Raw genomic sequence first — 17,530 nt, 5'->3', positions numbered from 1 at the left:
ACTCAAGTGTTTCATGGCAGTGGTTCTCAACCTGTGGGTCGGGACCCCCAGGGGGGTCCCCAAATGATTAACTTAATGTGCAACATTGTTTTCCCTCTCAACAGTACTAAACAGACCAACATGTAGTTTATGTGTGTGTATATAGGGTATCTGAACATTTCTTTTTTTTAATAATTTTTATCCCACGATTTTGCAACCCATTTTTCACCCAGTGCCAATTGCCTATGTAATCCTGGGCTCTGCTCTCCCTCTGCCGTGCCTGGGGAGACAACGGACTGACCCCATGCTTACTTCAATGCATGAGTAGTTTCTATTCACCTGACAGGGGGGATTTCCCCGGGATGGACGTAGCGCATGGAAGGAACACGTTATTCCAACCAGTTCCTTTCCCCTCCATCAAGCGTTGAGACCAGGATTACTGCATGTTTTTGTGAGGGTATCAACCCTAGGAGACACGGGGAGAACATGCAAACTCAACACAGAAAGGCCCTATCGCCGACCCCACCTAGGGTGTGGGCGCTGATGACGCGGAGGGAGAAACACGCCCCCAGCACCCACAGCGTCCCCCGGCGGGAATCGAACCCAGGACATTCTGTGAGGCGAAGCGCTAACCACTGCGCCACCATGCCCCCTTATCTGAACATTTCTAAAGTGACAATTTAAGGACTTTTTAATACCTCTAAAATGACAAATTCAACATTGGCCAAATTGTTCCAATTTTTAGAGGCAGAACATTGTGAAAATAGCCAATCTAATATACCCGTTTCTTGTTTACAAACATTGAGACTAAATGCACAAGTGACTGTATCATGTAATCAATTCCCAACAATCCCCAAACCTGTTGTTTTGGGGAGCGCTGGTTTCATTGCCTCATTTGGTACCGACCTGCGCGCGCATCTAGGTTTTTATCCGTGTAACGTGGACCAGAAATGCATATAGATCTCCTATTTTCACAATAGCACTGTGTTATACAACATGTAATGCCTCAACTCTTAGTGCTTATCAGGCGAGGCGTTGTGAGCATGTAGATCGGCCATTTTCAAAGTTTACTTTCTGCCTCTAATATTTGACAATTTGGCCAATGTTTAATTTGTCACTTCAGAGATATTAAAAAGTCCTTAAATTGTCACTTTAGAAATGTGCTATACTGCTATAGTCTTAAACTTTATGTACGTTTGTTTAATGTTGAGTGAGAAAACAACGTTGCACATTAATTTAATCATCTGGGGACCCTCCCAAAATAATTTGGGGACCCCCCCTGGGGGTCCCGACCCACAGGTTGAGAACCACTGGGTTATGGGACAGGGCTCAGCTGACAGGAGGAGGGGGAGGGGCCGCCTGGCTGGCGGGACACAGAGGAAATGTAGGCAGGAACATGTGACTGGTCTTGCGTTGTTCCCCCGGACCACAGCCTGGACTGACCAATGGACTCACTGGGAAACAACCAGTCAGCTGTGCACCGGACCGGAGACATTCTTTGGACTTATTTGGACATTAATGTTACCAATGTAATCTAGATGTTATTCTTTTTATTTGACAGATGCCAGGGTTCATTGTTTACCTGATATCCTATAGTTCCAGTGTACAGATTCTTATTTAGATTAGCATTGTTAACTCCAGACAGAGGATAGGTTTTATGTTTTACCTGGTTTCTTAGTTTTCTTGACTTGAGGAACTTAAACTGCTCTCTCTCTCTACATTCTGTGCATGAGATGATTTACCTTGTTTATTGCAAGTCGCTCTGGCATCTGCTAAATACCTGAACTGTAAATTGTAACTTGTTCCCTGATGGGTTGTGTGGTTATCGAGCTGCTTTGCTGTTGCGTAGAGCTGTTATTAGTGTGTGTGTTTGTGTAGTTGGTTCAGTCGTGTGGCAGAGAGACTGTGAGTGAGCAGAGATTGTAAGTGGATGCATGTTCTGCTCTGTGGAGCAGGTGGTTTGTGTTTTACACACGAGAAACCTGTGTTAACGACCCGACGTTAACGACCTGGACTTTCCTGTCAGAAGGGTGCTGGCTGGTGGCATGTTACTGTGGAGTAGTGTGTCAGTACATCATAGTGTGTTAAGTGGCTTGTGATAAATACTCTGCGCGCGCGCGAGCGTGTGTGTGTGTGTGTGTGTGTGTGTGTGTGTGTGTGTGTGTGTGTGTGCGTGCGTGCGTGCGTGCGTGCGTGAGTGAGTGTGTGAGAGAGATGAGAAAGAAAAACCGAGAGAGTGAGAGAGAGAGGGAAAGAGAGAGAGCGTGAACACTTATCACCACTTGTCACCAGGGACGTGCAGAGAATGTTAGAGAGGCAGGGGCCTTTTGGTGATAATATCGAAACATATTTGGTGAAAAGCACAGAAAATAGCTATATGGCTATTTTCGGTGCTGGATTCAAGTTTAGGAGAGTTTGGACGAGGCAATTTCTCTTGAATGCTGCCTTAAGGAAGAGGGCATTTGCATTTCTTTCACCATAGTAAAACTGTTTTCATGGTCTGGAGAGGGCACTTTTTACAGATGGATAAAATGGCAGGGGCTCAAGCCCCCTTTGATGTCTATGTGTGCTCGTGCACCCGATCTACTATGAATCCCTGCATTCCATGGGGAGAAACTGCTCAAAAAACCCCTCATTCCCTGGAGTGGAACTGTGCAGTTTTTGCAGCTCCGTTCACCCAGACTACAGGAATTACTCTATTTGGCCTAGGGAATGGCAACGCTGTTCTATTGGCTGTCCTCAGGGGCATCCCGCCCACCTCGTTCAGACCCAGATTGCAGTCCTATTATGAAGCATTCTATGATCACACATACTGTATATGCAATGAATAATGCTTGCACTATAATTACTATAACTGGAGGCCCCCCGAAATAATCATGGAATTTAAGAATTAAGGCATTACATTGAGTTTCACTCAGTGGAACCAAGTTAAACTATAGGCTACATGTTGTGAAAACAGCAGATCTACAAGCTTACAATGGCATTGGTGCCATTTTTGAGACACCATTTTATTATTCTGCTCCAGGATTCTGGCTACCCCCCCTAAATCACATGTGCTGAGTCCGAATATGCAGGTTTTATTTCGATGCACCAACAGGAAGTGCCTCAAACCGGCCACTTCCTGGTGTGTTTTGGGTGTTACGGGTTGGTAGGTGCTCCGATATATTTTTTTCTCAAGTCTGCATGTAATTTTAAGCATCAGGTCGACATTCAGTAACCCTAATATCCTATCCTGATTTATTAGTAATTCAAGGGAGGCTAATCCTAGTTTAACCCTAGGAATGTCACACAGAAATAAAACACACCTCCACTTGTTCGTCTCGGTGAGCTATACAACATACTAAAAGATCGACCCATGACACATGATGGTTTTCGACTTATAACGCAAAATAGCTAACCCTAGGGTTAGCTATTTCGCGTTATAAGTCAAATACGATGCGACATCAGACCTTGGTTCCGAGATATGTTGTAGAGCTCTCCAAGACGAACGCGTGGATGTCTTGTTTGTCCTCCTACGACCTTTCTTCCCCAGGATCTCCAATTTGACCAAGGGTCATAGAGTCTATAACCGTAAGAGCACTTTGAATGGCAGGCTATAGAAAGCTATCTCCTCACGGGAGTGTCCGTGTGGGATGAGCCTTATACCGGTGTGTTCAGCTCGCCGAGACGAACATGTGGGTGTGTGTAACTCCTCTGAACACCACTCCTGTGCGGATTAAACAGTCCCTAAAGTTAGAATTAGGGTTAGCCCTCTAGGGGTCGCTCAGAAATGAAACACACATCGACGCGTTCGTCTCCGCGAGCAGATCAAGAATCTTCTTTCCGTTTGTCTGTACGCCCCCTAGAACCTGAACTATTCCTTCTAGAAGGGTTAGAAATCGACCAAAACATTTTTACGCGACGGGACCAACTTCATCAGATTCATCGTCAAAAAGCAAGTCAGAATAAGTGTCTTTTATCTGAACAAATATTCAATTGAATTGACACCGTCCAAATTTCATGTATTTTTCGCGATCATCGAGGCTTGAATTGTCGGAGAGACACGAGACCCATTTCATAGGATTCAGCATCCTTCAAATATGAAAAAAATGTCCTGCCTGAAACAAAAGGATTTCTTTAGAATTTTTTATTGATTTTAAGGACTCAAGGCCCAAACAAAAGTCTGTCTTGAGTATTTTATGTGGCCTTTAGGGGTTAGAAGTGTTGTAGAGACTTACTATAAAATCACAATAGGATATTAGGGTTACTGAATGTCGACCTCAGGCTTAAAATTACGTGCAGACTTGAGAAAAAAGATATATCGGAGCACCTACCAACCCGTAACACCCAAAACACACCAGGAAGTGGCCGGTTTGAGGCACTTCCTGTTGGTGCATCGAAATAAAACCTGCATATTCGGACTCAGCACATGTGATTTAGGGGGGGTAGCCAGAATCCTGGAGCAGAATAATAAAATGTTGTCTCAAAAATGGCACCAATGCCATTGTAAGCTTGTAGATCTGCTGTTTTCACAACATGTAGCCTATAGTTTAACTTGGTTCCACTGAGTGAAACTCAATGTAATGCCTTAATTCTTAAATTCCATGATTATTTCGGGGGGTCTCCAGTTATAGTAATTATAGTGCAAGCATTATTCATTGCATATACAGTATGTGTGATCATAGAATGCTTCATAATAGGACTGCAATCTGGGTCTGAACAAGGTGGGCGGGGTGCCCCTGAGAACAGCCAATAGAACAGCGTTGCCATTCCCTAGGCCAAATAGAGTAATTCCTGTAGTCTGGGTGAACGGAGCTGCAAAAACTGCACAGTTCCACTCCAGGGAATGAGGGGTTTTTTGAGCAGTTTCTCCCCATGGAATGCAGGGATTCATAGTAGATCGGGTGGCTCGTGCCTCCTTGTCACCACTTATTAAACTCAGTAGTATATTAACTCACAGGACCTAAATGCACCCTAAACCTCACCCTTGGATTTATAAAGGTCATAACACGAAAAAACGAAATCTCCTACTTAGGATGTATCCTTGAAGCTAATCTTTCCAGCGAAAAGATGACTTCAAAAGTAATACAAAAAATCAACCAACGAACTCGTTTCCTACAGAGGATCGCCCCAATGGTCAACTTCAACACACTGAAGACCATAGCTGGTGCAATAATCCAGCCCCTCTTTGACTATGGAGTCCACGTATGGTATCGTGACGCCCCACAAGCCCTAAAAACTAAACTCCAAACAGCCCAAAATAAACTAATTAGGGTCCTGCTTAACCTTCCCAATCAGACTCACCTCACCGCTACTCACCAGTTAAGAGTGGGGTGGCTCAGAGTAGATGACAGAGTACAGCAACTTGCAATGGGCCTGGTGTACAAGATACACTACACCACTATGATACCCAAGTACCTGTCAAAATACTTTAAAAACGTTAAGGATGTCCATAATTACAACACCAGAGGCAGTGCCACAGATCACGTTCAACCCAGAGTCAACTCAAAGAAAGGGTCGAACTCGTTCTTCTGCTACACCACAAAAATGTGGAATGCCTTACCGAAGGCCATAAAGGAGTGTGGATCACTAGCATCCTTTAAAATTGCCCTAAAAAACCACTTACAGGCAGCAGCCGTTCACAACTGGTAAAAACCTAGCCCAACCCTACCCTCCCTGCCCCTTCCTTGTATATACTGTACATACTGATTGTTTAGACTTACTGTTACCTGCCCCTTCCTTGTATATATTGTATATACTGTACTTACTGATTGTATAGACCTACTGTTTTCTTTTTTTCTTTACATATCTACTGCATAGTACTGTGTTCTATTTGTCTGTCATTCAATGTTATATGAGATACTTTAATGGTTTCCTGTTGAAATAAGCTTAGTCTTTTCATGGATCTCCTTTTAGTAGACCTTGTACCAGTGAACTGTACCGTCATGAATCTGTACATTTTCCTATGCAAACTTCTAATAAAGCCTTCAATCAATCAATCAATAAAGCAGTTAAAGGTGTAATTACAGATGGTCTGGTACGAGATGTATAGAGCTGCTATCGTTCAGAGCCATTGGCTCTCCTGATCATGTGATGTTTTAAACCAGGGGTCTTCAACAGGGGGTCCGGGATCCCTTGGGGGTCCTCAGAGTTACTACAGGGGGGCCGCCAAGTCTTTGTGTGATAGGATAATTATTTTAAATTGACAACTTGAACCCTCGCATCCCAATCATGAGGAGAACTTTAGCCAAAAATAGCAGATCTACAAACTTGTAGATCTGCTATTTTTGGCAAATAGGTTTGATGTTGAGGTAAAAAAAAAGGAGCACACCAAGTACAGAGTGAAAGGCGAAGTAAGTGACGACGATTTAAGTGGTTAAGAGTCTTAAAAAAAAACACATCAACACAAATCTAACGGATCAAGTTTATGAATCTATCTACGAAATCAGTGAAAATCCGTATCACACATTTATACAATATGTAGAGGGGGGTCCCTGCTTCATGTCTCTCCCTAAGGGGTCCTTGACCTGAAAACGTTGAAGATCCCTGTTTTAAACAGCTTCTGGTGTGACTGGCAGGCAGGGTTGTCATGAGCGTTACCATTTCATCGGTAACGTCATAATCTGTCGGATGATATGATACGGCTGTTACTCCACAGATAGTGTCATTGTGTCCCACGCATTCCCCTCATCATGAGGTCCTCTAAGAGACGCTTTCTTCCTCCTCGCCGCTCCAATGTCTACATGTGAGTTCCTCACCTGGTACCTTTTTTAAATCACTTGAGCCCCAGTAGTAGTGGGTTGGCTTAACAAAATGATCTAAACGAAGCGGATAAAAGCACCAGAGGCTTCCCACTAAGCAATTTGGGGGTTAAATCGCGTTCAAATGACGTCTTCGCCGTAACCGGACGTCTAGCTAGATCCGGTCTGTGACGAGTTTAAATTTTAAAGTTTTTTCACCGGCTAGTATAGACTAGACATTGTATCACCGTCATTTAAACGCCGTTAGCGGCCGCTAGCGGCCGCCGAAAGTAGTGAAAATGTAGTGAAAATGATGGCAGCAAGCAGGGTTTAAAATCACTATTCCTTGGTTCTGAGTAGGCCTGGGGCGGTATGGACATTTTCTTACCGCGATTACCGTCTTCCCATTTACCGCCGGTACTGCGGTAATTACCGCACCCCCGTATCTATTAATTAAGGTTCGGCGATAAGCCAAAATATTGCAATCATCTTCCCAAAAGTCGCCTCTCCACAGTGGAGAGGCGACACAGCCTGACTGGCCGAGTTATACTTCTCCGTACAGCACAGCGGGTCTGGCTTTCAAAGGAGCAGATCTACAAGCTCACAACACATCGCATCCGCGACGCGTTCTGAGCTTTTAGATCTGCACTGTCGGGTTACCATAGTAACGTAGGCTAGCTACTTGGGCTTTTCAGACACAAACAGCTGTGTGAACAAACCAGAAGAGGAAGGGTAGTCAGATCGTGTACAGTGATTCTGTAAACTCACGACACGTCTCAACTCTCAAATCGCAGTGATTGAGTGCTGCTATATACAGGTTTTAGTTACAAGACTTGACAGAAAAGGTTATAAAATCGACGACGCGCCGCCGGACGGGCACAATGTGCGACGCGGTGGAAAAAGTAAAATAGTTTCATTTTCGGTTTTAGTCCACGCGGCCCGCGCTCCGCCAGTAATCCGTATGAATAAAAAAAGATATGCCACAACACAAGGTATGTATTAACATCCTTGTGTCGAGTGGATTACAGAGAAAGTTTATGCTGCTCCGTCATAGAGTTGTGCTCCGTACTCTACTGCCCTGTCTGTGCACTGTGTGCAGTGCAGGTCTGTGAGTGACGTATGTGGCTTCCAACGTGTGGTACACGGCCCAGAGCAGAGCGGCATGGAGCGCATGCGGTCCTCGCTTCTCCCCCGTTTTAAAACTCGCTTGTTTTCCAATAAAAAATAGACCTTTTTTTTTGTCTTTTTACCGCGGTAAGCACAATGACACCGCGGTAGACCTCGGTATACCGCGGTACGGCGGTTACCGCCTCCAACCCTAGTTCTGAGCGCCGTATGCTACCCGGATCACCGCAGCTGATCGTATTTGTAATGATTTCTTACACTGTTATTATTTGACACTGGGAGTCGACGGGGTTCGAACTCCTGATCTTCTGTTAATGAAACCTGTGCGCTATCGCTAGACCACGGCACAGCTTGTTACTTATATGTATTCCAGCAGCTATTAGTAGTTGACATATCGCCTCCCGCTGTTCGTTTGAGGTCGGTGCATTTTGTTTGACAACACAAACTAACTTAATTTATATTGATGCATAGCTATAAAACGATTTTATTTAATCATTATCGTATGGTGGGGTGGGGAGACATGTCTTGTGTGTTTGTGTCTGTTGGTGTCAGAATGAATTATGTAACTCAGAGAAGTAATAGTATGCTGTCATAGCAGCACCACGGCATTATGCCATTATTTATTACACTTTTAGAATTTTTCAAGCACGTCCAGCACGTCTTTTAGACGGCTATAAGATGTGAAATGGCCAGAAAACTGCTCGGTGGATGCAATTAAACTACAACTATTAAGGTAGAACCGGGATGAGATACTGTTAGCATCTGATAATGAACAACTTGATAAAAATGTATTTAAAAAAAAAGATGGTCTAACACACGTTTGTCCAAAACGGTGATATATCGTTAAATGGAAGCGTTCAGATGACGGCTACAACTCAACTAGACTATATAGTGAAATTGGCTCTTAAAATTACTTTAGTCCAATATTTGAAAACCAGGTGTGGATATTAAAGCTGTTTTTTTAATCAACAAGTATGGAATAATGGATTAAATGTAATCAGCTACAATCGGTCTATAGACAGACTGACGATAGGCGGTTCAAATGAGGGCTATAACCATTGGGCTAAATGACGGCTAGTGTTTACTGGGTTCTTTAGGACCTAACGATGGATTTTAGCCTTGGGTACCAAACTTTATTTAGTGACGATGGTTTAGTCATGAGTCATCACTTTTCACAGTTTTGTGGGTGTTTTTGGGGGCCATTTCTAGCCCAAGGAAAGTTTTTCATGCAAAACAAATGCTTGCAATGGATTCAGAATCATGACAAACCCCTTAGTTAGATCCCTCACATCCTACTTAAAGCAGATCTTCTGGGTATTTTCCTCTTCGATGGGAGCCCAACTTGATATGGATAATTCTATGGGTAATTTTCAAAATAAAGGTTGGTACCCAAGGCTAAAATCCATCGTTAGGTCCTAAAGAAGCCTCAAAAAAAGCTTGCCGCTTTTATCAGCTTTGTTTCGATAATGTCATTTACCAGGGTTAAGCAACCACACAGTGTCCCCATCTTGGGGTAAACGATCTGCCAAAATTTCCAAGTTCACAAAGTATCACGGTGTGAGATTGCAGATTGGCTATTTTCAGCGACAGGATTTCAGTGTAGAGGGTAATAATCATGTTGAGCCCTGGGGGACCCCGGTCAGCTAGGGATATCGTTTTTAAGTCGTTAACCTTTTGACATTCTCACTTAGATTTAATGATTTGGGTGCATTGTGCCATGGGGCTGTTAAGTCTGACATCATTTTGTAGGCAGAGGAGAACTTTTGGGGCCAAAAGGCCCCAGCGCCCGTGAATCTTTTTACTATTTTTACTATTTACACATTTTTCTTCTCTTTGTTGTTGAAAGGAAAGTGGTAGAATTATACTTTAGTCGTTATTTTTGTCTCGGATCTGTTGAAATAGCGAGGGACGGATATTGATAATAAATCTGCTTGGAGGTCTGACTACAAAATGATGTCACGGCTTAAAAGCCCCATAGGGCAGTGTTTCTCAACCATTTTTCTGCATGGGCACTGTCCCAAGAATCCATGGGCACACCAACATAATACGGGGGTGTAAATATCGTAACTGTCGGGAAGAAACCTTGTATTTCCAAGTTTCAAATTTGTACGTTTCTTCGCAAAGTAAAGCCCTGCTTCATCATACAAGGCTGTCGCACAACAGTAGTGAAAACAGCAGATCTACAAGCACACAACACCTCGCGCCGCGAGGCGTTGTGTGCTTGTAGATCGTCTGTTTTCACTAGTTTAAATCATTTTTAAAATGATAAATACGATACTGGCTTTCAAGCAGTTTCAAGGGGCACACTTGAACCTTCTCAGTGGCACACCAAAGGTCCCCAGGCACAGTGGTTGAGAAACACTGCCATAGGGTAACGTTCCCCCTCCCAGTCTCATGCATACTGTATACGAGAGACTGGGAGGTAGACATTACCCTATGGCACAATCGACCACATGCATAAAACGGGACTTACTTGTGGATTAGGGCACAATAAACCTAAAGTATTCACAAAGCGTTCACACAGGCACCATGAATGCACAGGATTTCCCCCTTCCTCGTCTTCGCTCCGCGAATGAAGCAACTTGACAAATATCTTCCTCTCCTGTGTGTGAAAGCTCACTTCAGAATACCATTTTGACGAAGTGCTGTATTTTTTTGTGTTATTCTGAAGTGTGTGAGATATATTTCCGGAGGCATCAGACTTCAATAAAAATCCTGAATAGGCTTCGGTAATGGAAGAATATATCCACGAGGAATTGCAATGCCATCAAAATGAAAGTGACAAAGGAATAGCCTCGCATTTGCCAGACTCTATCACACAGTGCGTGGGTTATTTTGCACAGGCTGATTTGTGTCTGGCAACGCGAGGCTGACAAAGAAAGGACTCATGATGAAAAGGCCGTGCCCATGCTACAGTACTTTAAAATCAATACTGCAATCATTACTCCAACCAGGGGTGTCGCACCAAATTCTGGGCCCTGGGTACTTTTAACTATTGAAAAATAGCAGATATACAAGCTCACAGCGCGGCACCGAGTGCCGCGCTGCGAACTTGTAGATCTGCTATTTTGGAAAGATCTTGAAAATGTGTGCATTTTTCAAAAAATCTGTCAAATCCTTTTAAGGTTTTTTGAAAAACCTATGTTTCTATGTCAGTGGTGCTCCAACTTCTTCACGTGAAAGACCCCCAAAATCCTACATGGGCAACTGGCGGCCCGGGGGCCACATGCGGCCCCCACCTTCACTTAATGCGGCCCGCAGGTTAATACTGGAATACTGTAATACGGTAGTATTTCAGCTGTTACAATTCCATTTCCAACCATGCAAACATACATGACCCGCTTTAATTACTTCAGTCTATATTTGTAGCTTAGTGACTAGTCTTTTTTTATGTCCAATATATTTGTATTTAATTTCACAATATTAACATAAGAACATAGAAAGGCATTTGAAATGAAATCAAATTGTTACTTTTTCAGGATTCCAATAAAAAAATAGCTAAATTAAATTTGGGATTCCAATTCAAAAAGTAGCAAAAATAGCTACACGTCTTGAGCTTGTAGATCGGCTATTTTTGCTATTTTTGACCGTAGATGCATTGTGGCCCTCTGGAGTGAGTAGTGGCCCTCTCCATCATCAAAGTTGCCCACCCCTGCCCAAAATGATACGTATTTGGCCACGGACCCCCATGTCAAAATATTTAGTTACAGGGACCCTCCAGAAGCAAAATTTGAGTTGTGACGCCCCTGTTACTCCAACTAACAACAACCTCTTTCCCTCTTCTCACCCCTCCTGCAGTGTGGAAGGGGACTCCCAGTGTCCAGAGACGGGCGGCCACGCAGACATCGGCTACAGCCAGACCCCTTACATCCGCGTCTCGGAGCGCTTCAGTGACAGCGCCGGCCCCCCGCCGGGCCCCCGAGGCCCGGCCTCCAGCTCCAGCGCCAGCCTGGCCTGGGCGCTGCGCACGCGCCACCAACCTGCCAGCCTGGCGCTACGCAAACAAGAAGAAGAAGAGAACAAGAGATGCAAGGCCCTCTCGGATAGTTACGAGCTCTCCACGGACCTGCAGGACAAGAAGGTATCACGTCACGAGTTATTAGTCGGGGGGCGTTAGGGAGATAACATGGCCATTTTGCGTTATATTAGTCTAAAAGCGCCACATTTTGCACAAATGTAGCCCAGGGCACGCTCTAATGATTTAGCTAGGGCGCCCGAGCCGGCGACCTTCGGGGTCGCCACAGCGGCCAAATCAAGTTGGGCTCCCATCGACTTTCTATACAGGAGGAAAATACCCAGATGGGTATTTAAGTAGGATGTGAGGGGTCTAACTAGGGGTTTGTCATGATGCTGAACCATTGCAAGCATTTGTTTTGCACAAAAAACATTCCTTAGGCAATAAATGCCCCCAGAAAACGATGGTTTAGTGATGAAAAGTGATGAGTCATCGCTTTTCACCGTTTTGTGGGCGTTTTCTTGTGCCATTTATAGCCCAAGGAATGTTTTTTTGTGCAAAACAAATGCTTGCAATGGATTCAGCATCATGACAAACCCCTAGTTCAGGGGTGCCCAAAAGGTAGATCGTGATCTACCAGTAGATCACAAAGGCTGTACAGGTAGATCACTTGACATGATCATGAAAATCCCTCTTTTTGGCATCTGTCACTTGAATTGCCTACTTGATTAAAATCAAGAAGGGCCTATCAGCTACCTTCGTGGCTTCTAAAAGCAAACCCCCAATACAATGCTTTGTTTTCAAGAGTCGGCAGGATTACAAAGAACACAAAAAACATAAGACTAACCAAAGACTTTTCCCCCCCAAAGTTCGTCATATGTAATGCCGCTATTCCAAAGTTCCATCAGGTACATTTTTTGGGGGTGGGTAGATCATGTTGAGCTGGTCATTTTAATAGTAGCTCTTAAGTCAAAAAAGTGTGGACACCCCTGCCCTAGTTAGACCCCTCACATCCTACTTAAAGCAGATTTTTTTCTGGGTATTTTCCTCCTATATAGAAAGTCGATGGGAGCCCAACTTGATTTGGCCGCTGTGGCGACCCCGAAGGTCGCCGGCTCAGGCACCCTAGTTAAATCATTAGAGGGGGTTAGCCCTGGGCTACATCTGTGCAAAATTTGCTGCTTTTAGACTAATATAGCGCGAAATATCCCTAACGATATGTTCTATCTCGTACCGTAATGGCCTTGTGGTTAGATTGTCCGCCCTGAGATGGTTGGGCTGGGTTCAGTCTCTTGTCCAAGTCATACCGAAGACTAAATATTCTACCTAATGCTAGGGCCGTCACGATTATGACATTTTAAATGACGATTAATTGTCACTCAAATAATTGCGATTAACGATTTAATTGTGTTTTTGTCGTTGATAGTTACATTTCTGTTAGGCTTCAGTAGACTTTGACGTTGCACATGGCAGATATGTCACATAACCTAAATATACAAAGAAATGAAGGACATATTTGACAAGTGTACACTTTAAAAAGAACATTGATAGTGGAAATAGCCGGCTATTTCCACTATTTTTTAAATGTTTGAACATATACAAACATTTTTCAACATGTAAACGATTATGACGATTATCACAATAATTGCGATTATTATCAAATAATTGCGATTAGACGATTATGTAATGATTGTGACATACCTACCCAATGCTTCCGTACTTGGCTCTCAGCACAAGGGTTGGATTGGGGTTAAGTCCCTGCGACATGTCCAGGGGGTGTACTTGTACATCTAGCCGTCTCACGCTACGGGCCACATGACTCTCTCTGGAACCGTTGCTTCCCAAGGCTACTTACTTACTTACTAATGTGAGTGGCGGGCTGCACTTTTGTTCAGTGACTCACAGTTTACGTGTCTTTCATGAGTGTATGAAAGGGCATCTGTAGCTGAGTGGGTAGAGAGTCCCTCTGGTAATAAGAAGGTTCACCGGTTCGCCCCTGGTCCACCCAGTATGTGTGTCAAAGTGTCCCCAACTGCTCCCTACAAGCTCACAAGTTGTGCTTGGGCTTGTGACCAGTCTGTTTTTTGCTATTTTATACAGAGTTTAGGTCCTATTCTGTAGTGGCTGGCTCACCTGGCTGGTAACTCTAAACTGTCTAACCCTAAACCTATTTCTCATCTTATCCTCAGTGAAACAAATACAAGCATACAAAAACCGTCCCACCGAGCGGTCAGCACCTAAAAAATTAGGGCAAACGGCCGGGAGGGTGAACAGGCTGGTTACCGAGCTTGTAGATCTCCAAAGTTCACTATCTTTGGAAACAAAGTAAAGTAATGTAAATGAATAAAGGTCTGCCTTTTTATGTTGCTCAGAAGCCCCTAACCAAAGACACATTTCTAGCAGTATGTGATGGATAATAACGTTTAGTGATGCTCGATGTGTGTGGGTGCATTTTCCGTGTCAAGTCAAGTCAATTTTATTTATATAGCACATTTTAAAAACCACCAGGGTCAACCAAAGTGCTGCACAACATACAAGAAAAAACAGTAGAACATGCAGTAATTACAGATAAAAAATACAGTGCGAAGAAACAAAAACAAAAGGAAAAACATCAAAAGTTACACGAATAAAATGGGTCAATATGTGGTATGTGTAAAGAATGTGATTTAAAAAGCCAGGGAAAACAGATGCGTTTTTAATCTGGTTTTAAAAATGGCCAGGGAAGATGCTGTTTTTACGGTCAGGGGCAGGGTGTTCCATAGGATTGGTGCGGCGACCGAAAAGGCACGATCACCTAATTTCAGGTTTGTGAGTGGAACCTTTAAACGCATATGGTCTGCAGATCGTAGTGGCCTGGTGGAATCGGGGGGTTCGATGAGATTTGATATGTAGGGTGGTGCCAGATTGAATTGGGCTTTATAGGTGAACAGAAGGATTTTGAATTGTATTCTGAATTTGACTGGCAACCAATGAAGAGTGGATAAAACGGGGGAGATGTGGTCCCACCTGCGGGTGCCGGTCAGGAGCCTGGCAGCTGAGTTTTGAACCAGCTGTAGTCTGGAGAGGGAGGCGCTAGAAATGCCTGAATAGAGGGAATTGCAATAGTCAAGCCTTGATGTTATTAGAGCATGCATGACCCTCTCCAGATCAGGCCTGGAGAGAAAGGGTTTTATTTTAGTGATCTGCCTTAACTGAAAGAAAGCTCCTTTCATGACAGCATTGATCTGTTTGTCGAATTTAAGGGAGGAGTCCAGTATCACACCCAGGTCTATACAGTGCCAAACGACTTTTAGATCAACTTTCTCACTATGGACTTCCCTGCCAAGCGACTTTGGGCGACTTTTACTTAGAAAAAAAACCCCAAAAAAATATTCTTTTTTTTTTGAATATATATATATATATATATATATATATTTTTTTTTTTTTGGACCCCATTAAATCTAGTAAACATGATTTCAATCGCGATTTTGCATGTTCCACCCCCCATACAACCCCATCTTTCAAACATGGCAGCCATGTTTGTTTACATCTGAAGAAAACATAATGGCTATTTTCTCAAGAATGCCTGAACGGATTTCCAATCTGATTTTTTTGTTTGAAAGCTGTGAACAGCCTGCACAAACATGGTGCATGATCTGTGCATGGGCGTGCATGATCTGTGCACTATAAATTACATGGGAGTCTATGGAGATTTTCTGGCAATAATGCCACTCGAGGGCATATTTAATTGGCAGTAACTGAGTTAACTTGGGGTTTGCAGGTGAGTGGTCCACGGGATGTGGCAATGGTGGTTGTTTTGTCAGGGGGGCCAAAAAGGATGACTTCGGTTTCATTGTCGTTCAAATAAATAATAAATATGGTTCAAATACACCTCTGTCAGGTGGAGATGCTAGAGAGGAAGTACGGCGGGTCCTTTGTAAGCCGCCGAGCCGCCAGGACCATCCAGACGGCCTTCCGCCAGTACCGCATGAACAAGAACTTCGAGCGACTCCGAAGCTCGGCCTCCGAGAGCCGCATGACGCGCCGCATCATTCTGTCCAACATGAGACTGCAGTACTCCTTCGACGAGCGCCAGCCGCAGCAGCAGGCCCAGACGCAGACCAACTTCACCCACAGCGTGGCCGCGGGACCGCCTCACTCCCCGGACCCGGACCGCCCGGGAGACTACACACACTTAGAGGACTCCTTCTCCAAACAGGTACGAGGGTTTTAAAGCGGTATGTTCTGGGCAGGGGCATCACAAGGGGGGGGGGGGAGTGGGACTGAGTTACTAGGGCCCAAGGTGGAGGGGCCTTATTTAGCTATTGAAAAATAGCAGATATACAAGTCATGAAAAATATATGTATTTTTTAAGCAAACATTTGTAACTCAAATTTTGCTTCTGGGGGTCTCTGGAACTAAATCTTTTGAGCTGGGAAACATGGATTTTTCAAAAAACCTTAGAAGGATTTGAAATATTTGAAATATAAGGATTTTCACGATTTTTCAAAAATAGCAGATCTACAAGCTCGCATCGCGGCACTCAGTGTATATCTGCTATTTTTCATTATTAAAGCACAAAATAATGTGTAATAATGCGTTCCCAGTCTAAATGGGTTAAACCGCCTCCCCCTATGAAGAACATTCATGGGGGGCCCACAGTGAATCCTTGTACCCAGGGCCCAGAATTTGGTGCGACACCCCTGGTTCAGTGTGACAGCCCAAGTCAGATTTCTTGCTTTTCCAGATTAGAATCAGACTGTTGTCTGAACAACAACAGAAACCCACTTGGATTTGCTAATCAGATTTGAACCACATTCACATGTGGTTTGAAATGTGATTCAAATCTGATTTCTAGAAGATGTCTCAGTCTGGACACGTGGACACTGAAGCCTATACTGTACTTCGCTCACCGAAAATAGCCAACATTGTACAAGTTGAGCATTACTCACGCTAAGGTCGCTACAGAGTTACCACAGCAACCAATGCAGATCCCATCTAATCACTTGCAAATAACAGAGTGGACAGTCAGTCCTAAAGATGAGATTTGAGAAACAAATGGGATTCGTCTGCATTGTGAACGAAGCTCAACACTACCATGCGGTCAGAGATTCTCAGAGGACGCTAGTTTAGATCAGTGGTTCTCAACCTTTTCAGGCAGCGACCCCCAAAATAATGATATTTGAACCGGGGACCCCCTGACCCTGACAAGCACTATAAGTTGAGTTATTACATTTTGTATAACACGGTTCTATTGTGAAAATAGCAGATCCACATGCTCACAACGCCTTGCAATGGCTATTTTCACAATTTCTGCGTCTTATATTTGACAATTTGGCCAATGTTTAATTTGTCGTTTTAGAGGTATTAAAAAGTCCTTAAATTGTCACTTTAGAAATGTGCATAAATACTCTGTACTTAAACTTCATGTTGGTTTGTTTACTGTTGAGTGAGAAAACGATCTTGCACATTAAGTTAATCATCTGGGGACCACCCAAAATAAATTGGGGTCAAGAATGAACCAAGTCGTATTACAGTAGATGTCTGTATGTAAAAACAAGGGCCATTTACAGTACGTCCTGTTCCTGTACAGCATATCCAGTACCATTTAAACCCTCTATAATTGGTAAAAGGTACTTATAATATACGTACTTGATACAGTCTTTTTTCACTCTCTATCAAACGTCTTTGCCAAAAAATATCCGATCTACAAGCTCACAACGCATCGCAACGCGACGCATTCTGAGCTTGTAGATCGGAATTTTTTTGGCAA

The 17,530-nt window shown here is 43.7% G+C and overlaps 1 protein-coding gene across 1 annotated transcript in view; it reads left to right on the top strand.

Moving 5' to 3' along the window:
- Positions 1–17,530, top strand: part of iqsec2b (IQ motif and Sec7 domain ArfGEF 2b) — a gene marked incomplete at both ends in the record, with an annotated part of 130,277 nt that overhangs the window by 90,370 nt on the left and 22,377 nt on the right. The window contains 2 exon segments of the mRNA XM_080734159.1: positions 11,622–11,904; positions 15,659–15,976. Coding sequence (XP_080590285.1) covers positions 11,622–11,904; positions 15,659–15,976 — 601 coding nt within the window.

This window comes from Nannobrachium achirus (genome assembly GCF_963921795.1).
Source record: "Nannobrachium achirus genome assembly, chromosome: 9".
NCBI classification, from domain to species: Eukaryota; Metazoa; Chordata; class Actinopteri; order Myctophiformes; family Myctophidae; genus Nannobrachium; species Nannobrachium achirus.
Note: the sequence above shows the minus strand (reverse complement) of the source record. Positions and strands in the feature narration are given on the sequence as shown.